The sequence below is a fragment of the Dendropsophus ebraccatus genome, chromosome 1 (genome assembly GCF_027789765.1).
Source record: "Dendropsophus ebraccatus isolate aDenEbr1 chromosome 1, aDenEbr1.pat, whole genome shotgun sequence".
Lineage (NCBI taxonomy): Eukaryota > Metazoa > Chordata > Amphibia > Anura > Hylidae > Dendropsophus > Dendropsophus ebraccatus.
Window position 1 is genome coordinate 196815950 of NC_091454.1, and position 13766 is coordinate 196829715.

General features: G+C 42.6%; 1 protein-coding gene across 5 annotated transcripts in view; it reads right to left on the minus strand.

Moving 5' to 3' along the window:
* Window positions 1-13766, minus strand: part of SFTPB (surfactant protein B) — an 80913-nt gene that overhangs the window by 3991 nt on the left and 63156 nt on the right. For 2 of the 5 annotated variants that reach the window (XM_069943906.1, XM_069943876.1), the window contains exons 2-4: window positions 1715-1845; window positions 510-581; window positions 10-129 (exon numbers count right to left, since the gene is read on the minus strand). In XM_069943906.1, the coding sequence (XP_069800007.1) occupies window positions 10-129; window positions 510-533 (144 nt within the window). In that variant the 5' untranslated portion in view covers window positions 534-581; window positions 1715-1845. Of the gene's footprint in view, window positions 1-9; window positions 130-509; window positions 582-1714; window positions 1846-3774; window positions 3824-6672; window positions 6895-11179; window positions 11256-13766 lie in introns of those variants that run through there. The other 3 variants (XM_069943896.1, XM_069943884.1, XM_069943868.1) reach the window with 3 other exon arrangements.

Below are 13766 nucleotides of genomic sequence, written 5' to 3' on the forward strand. Positions count from 1 at the left end.
GATACTTACAAACTGGTTTTCCAGAACACTTATTATAACCTCTTCATACTCGTCCACTATCTTTATGCACTCTGTCTGAAAGGGAGGAATTCTGGAACATTGTTCATGTAGAAAGTTCTTGACGTAGGTCTGCAGACAAAGAACATTTCATAACAATGGAAGAGGAACAGCCTGCTATATTTTGTCATGCAATTTAATGGTGTTATCTGGGATAAAAAAAAAATAGAGCTACTTTCTAGCCAAAACAGCGCCACCACTGTCCATGTAGCCATGGGAAAGCTAAAGCTTTGGCTGTCCAGGCATGATGGGAATAGTAGTTTTGCAACAGTCTGGAGGGCCGCGAGTTTGACACCCCTGGTCTATACTATAGGGTTCTATAAATGCTTTTGGTCAAATTCTATGGTTTGTACCCATTACTATCTCTATGTTGCAAAAGTCACCAGCATTTGTCTATTAGCTGAAACATAATGATGATCCAGTACGTTAATATATAAGATAGGCCACCATACCGGGATCGGGGATGACTTTGCCATGCCAATGAGGAGTCCGACAATCTGCTTACACTGCAAACACTCAGTATCCTGTTTAGACAGATGAGAATAAACAGCGTTATGGTTAGTGGGTCACATCATGCATTATATACTGTTTTTATAAAGTCTGCAATGAATTGCTGGTACTAGAGTAGTGGTCGTATAGTCCAGTGACTTATGTATTTCAGTAGGCATCTAGCTCCAAAGCTATGGACCAGCGGCCATAGTCCCCTGTGCCACACAACTGGCAGGGGGATAAAGCAATAGATATAAGTCTCGTAACTAAATGCTGTTTGCAAAGTTATAAAGTCATAGAGAATGCGCTGAGCTGCACCATGCATGCCTCCTCCCTACCCAGTATGATTGATGTACAGGGCTTAGTGCTGGAAGTCAATCAGGGCTAGGTGGGGGAGGGAGGAGGCATGCATGCTGCAGCTCAGCCAGGCCTCTACGACTCGAGCTTAGAAGAAAAACACAATTTTATAACTTTGCCAATAGCCATGAGCTAAGGGAAAGGTATCATTTGTTTTATTTCTGATTTCAAGCCAAAAGGATATATATTAAGAATATTTTAATATGTACATTGAAATAACCATACTATGGTCACATCGTAGGTTAGAAGAGTTTAAGGGTCGGGGATGCTGAGGATGAAGGTAATTTTCTTACCTGTAGTCCCGCCCCCAGGGCGCCAAACCACATAATTTACATATTAGTAAGACTGAAGATTTCAAGAAAACAACCTTCTTTCTCAGCATCTCCACCCCTATGGGACTGTAACAGCAGGTTGGAGTTCTAGAGTTTCCTGTTGATGCTTTCATCACTTTCATGCTGCAGGAACCACGAGTCATCAGGATGGTCCCTAGTGGATTCTCTCTGCCTCACCAGCTTTATTTCATATATCATTCCCTGTTTGGGTATAGGGTGAAACCTATTATTCACAGCTGGTGCTGTGGGAAGAAGCAACCGGGGAGCGCCCCAATGACCCATGGTTCAGGCAGCATTAAGTTATGCAGGAGCAGAAAGCAGCAGGGATGGAACCCAGCTACACTGAAAGAGTAGTAGGTGCTTGGAACAAACTACCAGCAAGAGGGGCGGGGGTGGAGAATAAAATTTAGAACCTAGAACAAGATAATAACTTCTTCCACTTATGTTGTTAATGGACAAAGTGGAAGGTGGATCCTTACCAGTTCTTCCTTCCATACATTCTGCTTGCAATGCTCCACGGCCCCACACTGCACGGCCGTCTCCAGATCCTGACACCAGAACTCTGGGCCCCGGGTACACTCCTCCTTCACCAGGACCTTGGCGGACACAGCTGTGGATGGACAAGTGGCTTTACTAACAGAGCAGTATTTGCCCGCTCCTATACTGAAGGTTTTTTTTCTTATCTTAAACAAAAAGTAATATTGTATAAAAAGAACCTAAAGGACCATATAACAAAATCTGATCAATGATGGACATCATCACAGAAATGACTAGCAGGCTTAGATTTTTCATAAATCCCAGAAGTGTAATTTGATGATCCCCCCCGGCACAAGGACAGGTGCTGCTTTTGTGGTGTCCCAACACGGATGTTGCTATTAGTTACACCATTTGCAAAAGTCTGTACTTATAAGTGGTAAGTGTAAGTGGTAACGTAGCAGTACCAAAGTTTTACCACTAGATGTCATTGTTACAAATATTTGTGTCCAGATATTGCACAGCCCGCTAGGTATAGCCAGCCCGCTCAAAATAAAAGCAGGTGTGCCAGCATGCCTGTGTGCCCAACGGGGACTTGCGTCACAACAAATTACCACTGGGCAAGGCTATACCTCGGCCAACCACGACACCAGTGAAGTCACGCTGTTCCATCTAACTTGTGACCGTCCATCTGTCTCTGCTCACCGGCAGGGCGGTCCCCACACTTTTACCTCTGTACCCCTAAGTAATTTACCTGAGGCTTAGGGGTCCCCCGATTAAAGCGTACTTGTCCCCTATCCACATGATAGGGGACAAGTAAGAGATCGCGGGGTGTACGACCTTCGAACCCACCAATTCCTTTGTTTTGAATACAGCCATGGGTCAGCCTGTGAACCACGGCTCTATTCATTGTCTATGGAGACGCTGGAGAGAGTTGAGTACAGCACTCAGCTCCTGCCGGAGGCTCCATAGAAGACAATAGATCCGTGGGCCACGTGCCGTTCCCACAACTCTATTCAAAACAAAAGGTAGGGGATAGGGGACAAGTAAGTTTTAAACAAAGAACCCCTTTAAGGTGAGCATACAGTTGTCTCCCATGTTGCTGTAGTGGCAGCTTATCTCTCCAAAAACAAAGGAGTTGGGCAGTGAAATTTCATCACTATACACTGATTATAGGATATTCCATTTAATACTACATAGAGCCATAGTGGTCTTTTGCGCACTGGCTTTTTTTCTTTTCTTATATTATAGTAAGGCCCAGTATTTAGTGAATATTGCATTTTAAAGGGTTATTGCCATTTTATGTCATCACTTGATAACTATTAGGGGTCTGACCCATAGACCCTTACTGATCAAAGGGGCACAGAGCTGGAGTGGTTCTGCATCCCCCTTACTACAGTGTGGTCCACTATAAATCATAGAAAGTGGAAAGAGCTGCATCCCCTTCATTCTCAGGATCCATGGGGGTCCCAGAAGTTGGACCTCCACATATCATAGAGTACATATGTTACACTGTATCCCCTCTGGTAATTTATAAGTGCGGTATGTTGGTGATCACAGACACAGACGTTTGGATTGATGGCTTGTCCTTAAGATGTAAGGATGGGGGATCAATCTCCACCATCTCTACTGGAGAGCCAATCCAGTCTCCCACACAGCTAAAACTGCCGCAATGATCAAATTACGAATGTATGTCATTGATCGCATCTTTTAAGGCTAAAATAATTGTTAATCGTTCTCAAGTCTTACATTGTACACAGTATATAGATATATGGATACAAACGCAATTTCGATCATATTGACAAAAAGCCGTGTTGATTTATCTTCTCGTCTAAATGCCTATTGTTTAAATGGAAAAAACCCCCACATTGTTTGTCGTTGATTAAACAGCCGATTAAGGGATTTATCTGTATGTGTATAAGGACCCTGACAACAAAGTATCCTGTAGTCAAGAGACCATTCTACAATATTGGACATACTATGAGAAAACCTTATTCTTAGAGGAGCTGACAGAAAAGGGAAATGATCAGCAGCAAGACAGGTGATAATCATAGGAAACCCTTACCTGCGACCACACACAGGAGGCATAGCAGGCTCAGGCGTGGTCCTTCCATGGTCAGCTGTAATAGGCAGCTTCCCTTACCTGCTAGCTGTATATACCTGGGCAGGAGGGGCAAGAGATGCTAATGGCACTCCTCCATAATGTACCACCCCATCCCTTCTCACATATTACATCTGTGTCACGTCCATCTATCTCAGCACACCCAGGGATAATAGTACATTATATATATATATATATATACACACACACACATATATATATATACATATATATATATATTGCAACTTTCTCTGAAGATATATGTAGATCCTATTCAAGATTTTTACATATATCTGTTATAGAATGCTGCCCTCTTCCTGTGTTATGATGTCTAACTATCTCCCATCTATCTGTCCCTCTTCTATGCCAGACTTAGCTTAAAGTGTCACTGTCGTTTAATTTTTTTTTTTTTTTTTGTAGAAATCAATAGTACAGGCGATTTTAAGAAATGTTGTAATTGGGTTTATTAGCCGAAAAATTCATTTTTATCATGAAAAAGCAGTTTGAAGCTCTCCCCCCTGTCTTCACGATTGTCTATGGAGAGGGGAGGGGTGGAGGGAGATGAGGCACCAAAACAGGACAACAAAGAGTTAATTTACAGCTACATCACCGGCTATCTCCTCTGAAGTCAGCACTGATCTCTCTGACCTCTGAATGCCAGCTTTCACACAGCTCCCACTGTGTAATCCTTTGTTCTCTGCTCTCTGCCGGTGACTAATCTCCCCCTCCCCCCTCCATAGGTTACACAGGGCCGACTGATGTAAAAGAGTCGAGATTTCCTGATAATGAGCAGTGGATGACCGAAAGGAGAGGGGGGGACCTGGGGAAAGTCTTTTTGAATGCAGATAATGGCATATTTGCCTAATAAACCCAATTACAAAGTTTCTTAAAATCGCTTGGACTATTGATTTCTGGGGGCGGGTGGTTGACACTTTAAAGCTACTGTCAGGTATGGGGGCCTTATCCTTAGTTTGGGTGCACACAGTGTAAAGCTGTGTACTGACAACAATCTCTTTCAATCCCTCTATACACATACATGCTTGGTTCCTGCATTCTGAATTATTATGTCATGTCACATTGAATGATGTTGTTCACCTGAGGTTGTATGTATCTAATGTTAAAGCCTTCTAAAAATCGGATTTTTTTTTTACTTCCAAATATCCATGACTGTTCTTGTTTTCAGCAAGGAGTAGCATCACAAGAAGCTTATTCATCAGCTAGCTTTCTGTATATTTATTTAATCATAGTCCTATGATTATTCCTGGACATCTCATGGTAATGCCACAGTCTCCAAAACCTACAGCTAAATATCCATAGTAAATCTATCACTCCTCCCTCTGCTAAAGCTGCTGTGGCATCTTACACCATGACAAACTCCTGGGCCATCAGCCCCCACTATACACACAGCATTAGGAGGCCTCCGCCACCATTATCTCAAGCACTCTCAGATGTAGAAATAGGTTCTCTTATGAAGTGTCCAGCAAACATCTCAGGTGAGTTAACCCTTCATGTTATTGAGAGGATTAGCACACACAAGCATGAAAAAGTATTGAAATATTTGAGGGATAGGACCTACATCCTACTAATGTACCAGCCATACACATAAAGAGGTATAGGCCAACAAAGAAAATGCACAATAACACACGCCAATGAAGGTACACGCACAAATACAGACAAATTACAAGCACACATATACACATGGATGTACCAAAATGACATCCTCACCTATTGTTATTGATATAATGCCTTATATTGGGGGGTGTTAAACTTATTATACTAGGGTCTTACCAAACACACCAAGGGTTTACCAGCACTGCCACCCATAATAAACTATTTAGTTTTCTGGTCATGCATTCAGAACAGAGCATGTGAGATCCTAATGGTGCGTTTACACAGAGAGATTTATCTGTCAGATTTTGGTAGCCAAAGCCTGGAATGGATTAAAAAGGGGAGTAATCTTGTTCTTTCCTTTATGACCTGTTCTCGGTTTATAGTCTGTTCCTGACTTTGGCTTCAAAAATCTGCCAGATAAATCTCTCTGCGTAAACGCAGCATTAGGCACGGTCATATAACCATAAAGCAATAGAAAACGTTGCCAACTCCACCTTAAAGGGGCACTTTGTAGATTGTTTTCAATTCAACCGGTATCAGAAAGTTACACAGATTTGTAAACTACTTCTATTTAAAAACTCTTATCTTCCAGTACTTATTAGCTGCTGTATGTCCTGCAGGAAGTGATGTATTCTTTCCAGTCTCACACAGTGCTCTCTGCTGCCATGTCAGGAACTGTTCCTGACACGGACAGAGGTGGCAGCAGAGAGCGCTGTGTCAGACTGGGAAGAATCCACCACTTCCTGCATTACATACAGTAGCTTATAAATACTTGAACATAGGAGTTTTTAAATAGAAGCAAATTACAAATCTGTGTAAGTTTCTGATACCAGTTGAATTGAAAAGATTTTTTTTTCTCTGGAGTACCCCATTAAATGTGACACTTTCTATTGGATATGCTGACACCCCAAAATAGTGCACACAGTGTGTCAGGGGAACTAGGCAGGAATAACACGCTCCACCAAAAATTGTGGCTCTTAGTAAGTATGGATTTCGGAAAGGACTTTGTTCAGCCAATGCCGTGCAATGTGTTTTCCAGCAAAATCAAGCCTTTTTTCTACAGCCAATTTTGACTCAACATAGCCCAAAGTAAATAAAGGGCATAGGGACAAGTGACAAAGTATACACAAAATTGATGTAAAAGGCCTAAATAGATCTAAATGTGATAACCAGTGGGTGGTCATACCAATGATATCTTGCCAAAGATCTTCTTCAATGGGCTCAAATAATAATAATAATAATTATACATACATTTCAATACATGAGATGAGATCCGCCTTCATATTCCCATCTCAAATTAAAAATTTTTGTAAATACAGTAATTTAGCAAACTTGTCTCCTTCTCCTAATATGCTGCGCTTTCTCTCCCATTGCTGACAGCTCGTTGTCTAGGTTACCGACCACCACTCTGCTCTAAAAGCAACGGTCTGGCTGATGTATATATATAGCTATAGTATACACATTTATATATTATACATACGGGGAGATTTATCAACTATGGTGTAAAGTGAAACTGGCTCAGTTGCCCCTAGCAACCAATCAGATTCCACCTTTCATTTTCCAAAGAGTCTGAGAGGAATGAAAGGTGGAATCTGATTGGTTGCTAGGGGCAACTGAGACAGTTTCACTTTACATCATCTTTGATAAATCTCTCCCTGTATCTGTATGTACTGTATAGTGCTATATATATATATATATATATATATATATATATATATATATATATATATATATACTAACAAGTGCTTTAAAGCGAATGTACCATTAGGTACATTACTGTTGCAGATTGGTGCTGGCACCCCCCAGTGGGACGATATCCTCTCTGTGACGTGGCTCCATTGGAAACAATAGAGCCACTTTACAGAGGGGAGGGGATATCGTCCCACTGGGGGCGGCAGGTCATAGAGCTGGACCCGTCCACCGCCAAAGAACGGCACCGAGGACGAGAACCAGTCAGCATTTAAAAAAATGTATCTCATCACCGGGATCCCTGCGCCGCTGCCAGTCTGCCACTGTAAAAAAAAAAAAAAGAAAAAAAAAAAAGAAGCAGTACCTAATGGTACATTTGCTTTAAATACATCTTAGTTCCCCTTTAAATTCTGTAACCTGACCTTTTACCCCTTAAAACAATAAAGCAGTACACAGATTGTTACTTTGGTGCAATGTATTGTGACATTATCCTTTTAGTGTTACATAACACAGTCACTTCATATTTCTATTAACCACAGAGAGAAGAAATGCATTGTGGGAATGACTTATGTAGCTACTTGAAAGTAGTGTCCGAAGCCCAAAGTAAACTTCGATAAGTATTGAAGTAGTGACACAGGTGCTGGCTCGCCGTCCAGGCGTCATGTGAAGTGTCAGCTCTTGGGCAATAAACATCACTTGTGACAACAGGTTTTATTCCAGCTCATCTCATGTGAATTCCATAGAAATGTTCTGGAGTTATTATTATAGCTGTTACGTCTACTATGGGGCACTTCATCCTCCTTCTGCTGCTGTATAGTAATCCATTCCATGCCATGTTACATAATCATATGACATTACGCATCATAGGACATCCTAAGGAGAAGAGCACAATTGTTTTCTAGCAGACTCTGTATGGATCAGCTACATTGTAAATTATTGGAGGGATACACAATAAACAATAAGGTTGGGTCCACAATGTGTTCTTCCAATCTTTACAGAGAAACCTTGGATTACGAGCATACTCCATTCTAGGAACGTGCTTGTAATCCAAATCACTCATATAGCAAAGCACATTTTCCCATAAGAAATAATTGAAATGCAGATGATTTGCTCCACAACCCATAAATAAGGTAGGTAAGGTGTTCTGTGTCAACACAGCCCTGTATCAGTACAGAGGGGGTTAATAGTTAACTCTCCCTCCACACCCACAACTCCCCTGGTGGCTGCAGACCTGCTGGTGCTGGTACTAGTGCCGGCTGCCTAGAGAGTCTATTGGTGAAGGGGTTAATTCAGGGGTCAGAGCCGGTAAGCAGCATGGGCATCGGAGGAGAGACGGAAGGTGTCTGATTACTGGCAGAGTTGATCAGGAAGCAGTGGGTTAAAATAAGAGGGCTCAGTACCAGGATGGGGACACGGGGGGGGGGGGGGCTCGTATTAAGAAATCTTGCTTGTTTACAATTTTTTAAAATTATTAGCTTGTCTTGCAAAATGCTCTCAGACCAAGTTACTTGTAATTCAAGGTTTCACTGTGTTTGTAAATTACTTCTATTTCAGTCCTTATCAGCTACTGAATGTCCTGAAGGAAGTGGTGTATTCTTTCCAGTCTGACACTGTGCTCTCTGCTGCCACCTCTGTCCATGTCAGGAACTGTCCAAAGCAGGAGAGGATTTCTATAGGGATTTGTTACTGCTCTGGACAGTTCCTGTCAATAGGAAATGGATTCTGCAGTTAGGGTGGGTTCATACTGAGGAATTCTCGCAGATAAACTCCACCGGAATTCCGCAGTATTTTCGTGCGCACGGCCGCGTGCCTTTCCACCGGCTCCACAGACACCATTCTATGGGCCGGCGTGTTCCGCTATCCGCTGAAAGAAGTGACATGTCCGATGCTCATAGAGAATGAATGGTGAGTCCGACGCGAGTCCGAAGCGCTGAAATCTCCGTCACCGGATCAAGAAGCGGGACCCGGCGCAATCAGGTAAGTATAGGGGGCTCTAGCAGGGGGTTGGGAGCCTGTCACCCCAGCACGGGGGGGATGACAAGTTTCCTTTAAGTATCATACAAAGAGACATTGGGTATCACATTGCAGTTGGTGAAATGGCATGGAAATGTGAGGGCCTGGGATGCGATGGCCGGGGATATTCAATCATATGCTCCAAACTTTTTGAAACTTTTTACTCAAATTTCTCTTTTCATACATGTCTCTCTATGCCGATCAGCCATTGTGATGCCGCCAATTCTGGGCAGCACAAGAACATATGAACCTAGGAATCTTTTAGACCAATCTGTGGACAGAGGCTTTATAGAGAACTGCCTGCCCCGTATACCGCCAGTAGTATTCTGCAGAACATGGCTGCTTGTACTGACCATGGCTGATCATCTGAACACACTATTTTCCTCAGATGTGTTTTTTTTTTCCAGGATATACATATAATGTTCCTATATTATTATATTACTTACACAGCATGTAATATAAATCATGTCTGTATAAAATGCTATTGTTTTATATGGAATAATGGCGTCTCCTACTGTGAAATACAAGAAGTCATAAGTCAATAAGACGTTCTGTGAGTTATAAACTGGTGACGTGATCTCAAGAATAGGATCCCTGAAGCTCCACAGTGCACATGCACATCCGCCATTTCATCCATTGTCTATGAAAATGCTGCACTTCAGAACCCCCCTAGGCAATGAATAGAGTCAGGCTTGGACTAGCCTACAGGGGAACAGGGGAATCCGCCGGTGGGCCCTACCCCTTGGTGGGCCCCTGGCAGGAGGTGGGCCTCCCTGTCTGACTCTTTCTACCAGAGAATAAAAACTATTTGTGTGCTATAGAAGCACAGACAAATATATGTAAGGTGTCAGCAGTTTGGAACGCGAATTACAGCTGACAGAAGTCTTGTAACAAATGACAGGCAGGCAGTGGAGTGTGGGAAGATAATAAAAAACTATACTCACCTGTCCCTGTGCCCCTGGACCGCGCTCTCTCCCACAGCTGCTGGAAGTTTTTCAGTCATTTTTGAACAGATTCTGTGTATGTCACGGCCCCAGCTCAATGTCACATACCCGCCTGATGGATTGCCTGCTCAGCCAGTCAATAAAGCAGCAGTGTCCGTCCCCAGTCAGTGATTGGCTGAGCGGGCACATTAAGGGAGATCTTTGGGGGCACAGGGATGGGTGAGTATGCTTTCTTTATTATGTTCCTGCACCCCCCTGCCTACCTGAGATTTGTTAGTTTCATGGGACTTCTCCTTTCAAGAAACTTAAGTGGCACGTTATGCTGTTCGCATAGACTGACTGAAGAGTTACTAGTAGTGAGCCAGCATCGCTGGTCACATACACAACTCTGTGCAAGGTCACTATAGCAATGTGAAAGGTTTGGTGCTTATTATATCTGGTGTAAGGTATGGTGGGCCCCAAGAATCAAATTCCCAGGTGGGCCCAAGGTGGTGTTCCCCCTAAAATCCATAGGATAGGGGATGTCAAGCTAAGAAAAAAATCTTTCAACTCATCTGGTGTCACAAAGTTATATATTTTTTTAATTTATTTCTACTAAAAACCCTCAAGCCTTTCAGTACTTATCAGCTGCTTTGTGTCCTGCAGGAAGTGGTGTATTCTTTCCAGTCTGACACATTGCTCTCTGCTTCCACCTTTGTCCATGCCAGGAACTTACTTTGGACAGTTACTTACTTTGGCAGCAGATATTAATATGTCAGACTGGAAAGAATAACCACTTCCTGCTGAACATACAGCAGCTAATAAGTACTGGAAGACTGGAGACTTTTTTGATAGAAGTTAAGTACAAATTTTTGGCACCAGTTTATTTCAAATATTTTTTGCTGGAGTACCCCTTTAATACTGTGGGCTAATTTACTTTTAAACAACTTGACAGCCCCTTTTGTACAGTCAGTGCAGTTTTTTCATTGATCAACTAATCGGGTGATCACCGATTTCCTATGACAGCCTGGGACATGTAGTATTACTCTTCGGCTGCCCTTTCCACATACAAAGAAATCAGATTGTCAGCTGTCTCATTTACGTTAACAAATCCGCCGTATATAACTGTATACCAGTGGTTTTCTAAACTGTGTATAGAGATGTCTGTGAACCACAAGTGTCCCTCCAAAAAGTTGGGAGGTATGGAGGAAGGGCTGACTGCAAAGCATTATGGGGAAGCTTGATGTCATGTGTTTTCAGACTAAATTGTGCATGGCAACCAATCACAGTTCAGCTTTTATTTTACCAGAGTAATTTGAGAAACGAAAGCTGAGCTGTGATTGGTTGCTATGGGCCACATCAAACCATATTATTTCGTGTTCTTAGTGCGGCCTAACCATAGGCTGTTTGCTTGGTCACAAGTGTGTTTAGTGACCTCTGCAGTGAAGCACATCGCCAGTCATTAATGGGTTAATGCTTTAGATGTGTTTACCTGCAGTAACCATGGCAACCATGCAGTATGATGACAGACGCTTATGTCATAAAGAAGGTTCCATAAAGCAATGCACCGCGCCCTGATCAGTGCCATCTTGGATGCGCCAGAGGACCTTGAGCTTGACTAATTTACTGCCCCCTACCCTTCATGAAATTTGGAGGTTCTAGCAGGGGACCTGGATCTGTGAAGGAGAAGAGATACAGCCGCCTAGCCATCAATAAGGTGACAGATATTGCAGCCTCATCTCTCTCACATCCAGTTTATTATACTTATAGTATGGTATTACCCTCTAAGCCCAGGGGAGGGGCAGCTCTCCAGCCATGGCTCCCTCGAGGTTTCCCCCACAGGGGGTTTTTCCTCGCCTGAGTGCTGGAGGGTGACTCTTCGTGAGTCGGGGGTCTGCCATATTCATTGTCATGTAATTTTAAATAAAATTGGGACCCTTTGACACCTGATTACAATGTGTTGTGTCTTTATTTTGCGTTTTTTGGTTTAAGTTGGGGGAGTTGGGAGTCCATGTCATAAAGCTGGACATCTGCCTGCTACACAGATCCATCACCTGCACAATGCTCAAAAGTAGTATAGAGCGGTGGCTGGTGGAACTCCTGCTTGTATGTGCATATCCCTGGATTAAAGGAACACTCAAATCTTGAAGAAAAAACATGTATCACAAGGCTTATACCTACATCTACGAGGCTTGGCAAAAGGTTTTATCAAGTCACACCAATCATAGCAACACGGACACCACCATAAATATGCATCATATATACATAACCCAGTGGCTCTTGTGTGTGTGGGCAGGATCAGGGGCAAGGCAGAGTATTGTGCCCCCACACCCATACATCCGGGTGTGGCCTAGGTAGCTGCCCCCTCCCCCTGCAAAATCCACAGGATTGGGGATATCAAGCTGATTGGTTGTGGTCCCAGTGCCTATGAGAATGTGGGAAACTTATCCCCCTCAAATAAACAGTGGGGACAGTGCTCCATTAATTCCCTATGGGTCTTGTTATCCCTTATCCTGTGAATAACTAGGAGAGGGGTATGTTCTCATGTACTATATGGCTGGACTCAGACTAGGCGTTTTTCAGAAATATAGCATATAGCATTTTAGGCTTGAGAAAGGCACTGATGGATGAAACGCAGGTGCAGAAACGCGTCGCTACTTTAATAAATCTGCTTTATTGTTTTTTTGTCACTACTTTGGTTGGAAGTCATATTTTTCGGTAACCGTAAATACAGAGCTTACCATTGACCACCCCTTCCTAGTACATATATCTGCGCTATGCATTGTGGAGGATCTTACTTGGCTCCTAAAGTCTTCTAAGGACCCTGTTGTTTTTCTACTCCATACGCTGTGTGGATGATCCTGTGCTGAGCTGCGGTATTGGAATTATGTGTGATATAGTGTTGTGCCTATAATCGTTGCACAACACAATAAGGTGAGCGCATTGAGAGACATTCTCTGCACTAGGAGGCGCCCTTCCCCTTTTCTCATATAGCATTTTTGGGGTTCAAAAACACAGAGATCAGATGTTAGTCAGTGGGGAAAATCGAAGCTTCTATAGGGGGGGGGGGGGGATATTGTCATGTCTATATGGAAATTAGTGTTTTTTTCCCCAGTTCTTCAACATAAAACCTGGAATCACATGATAAAGAATCACATGATTTGTACCGAAAAAGCCCCACAGGGGATAAAATTAGAACTAAACTTCACACTAAAATGAGAACATGGCAGAAAAAGTGCCAGAAAAAACACCAAAAAGCAGGAAGATGTGCAACAGTCTTAATCTTGGTTCGCATTTGTAGTGAATTAAGTAGAATTAAATTGGTACTTTTTTTTTCTTTCAAATCGACTGGTGTATAAAGATTTTTATTTAACTTTTATTTAAAAAACAGTACTTATCAGCTGCTGTATGTCCTGCAGGAAGTGGTGTATTCTCTCCAGTCTGATTCAGTGTTCTCTGCTGCCACCTCTGTTCATGATATAAACTGTACAGTGTCCATATTAGGACTGTGCACTGTGTCAGCCTGGAAAGAACACAGCACTTCCTGAAGGACATACAACAGCTGATAAGTACTGGAAGACTTTTAAATAGAAGTAATTTAGAAATCTATATAACTTTCAGACACCAGTTGGTTTGAGAAGAAAAAAGTTTTTGCCAGAGTACCTCTTTAAATTAAATAAAAAGTCAATTAGCTTGACAGTGGAAACTTAAACTAAACAG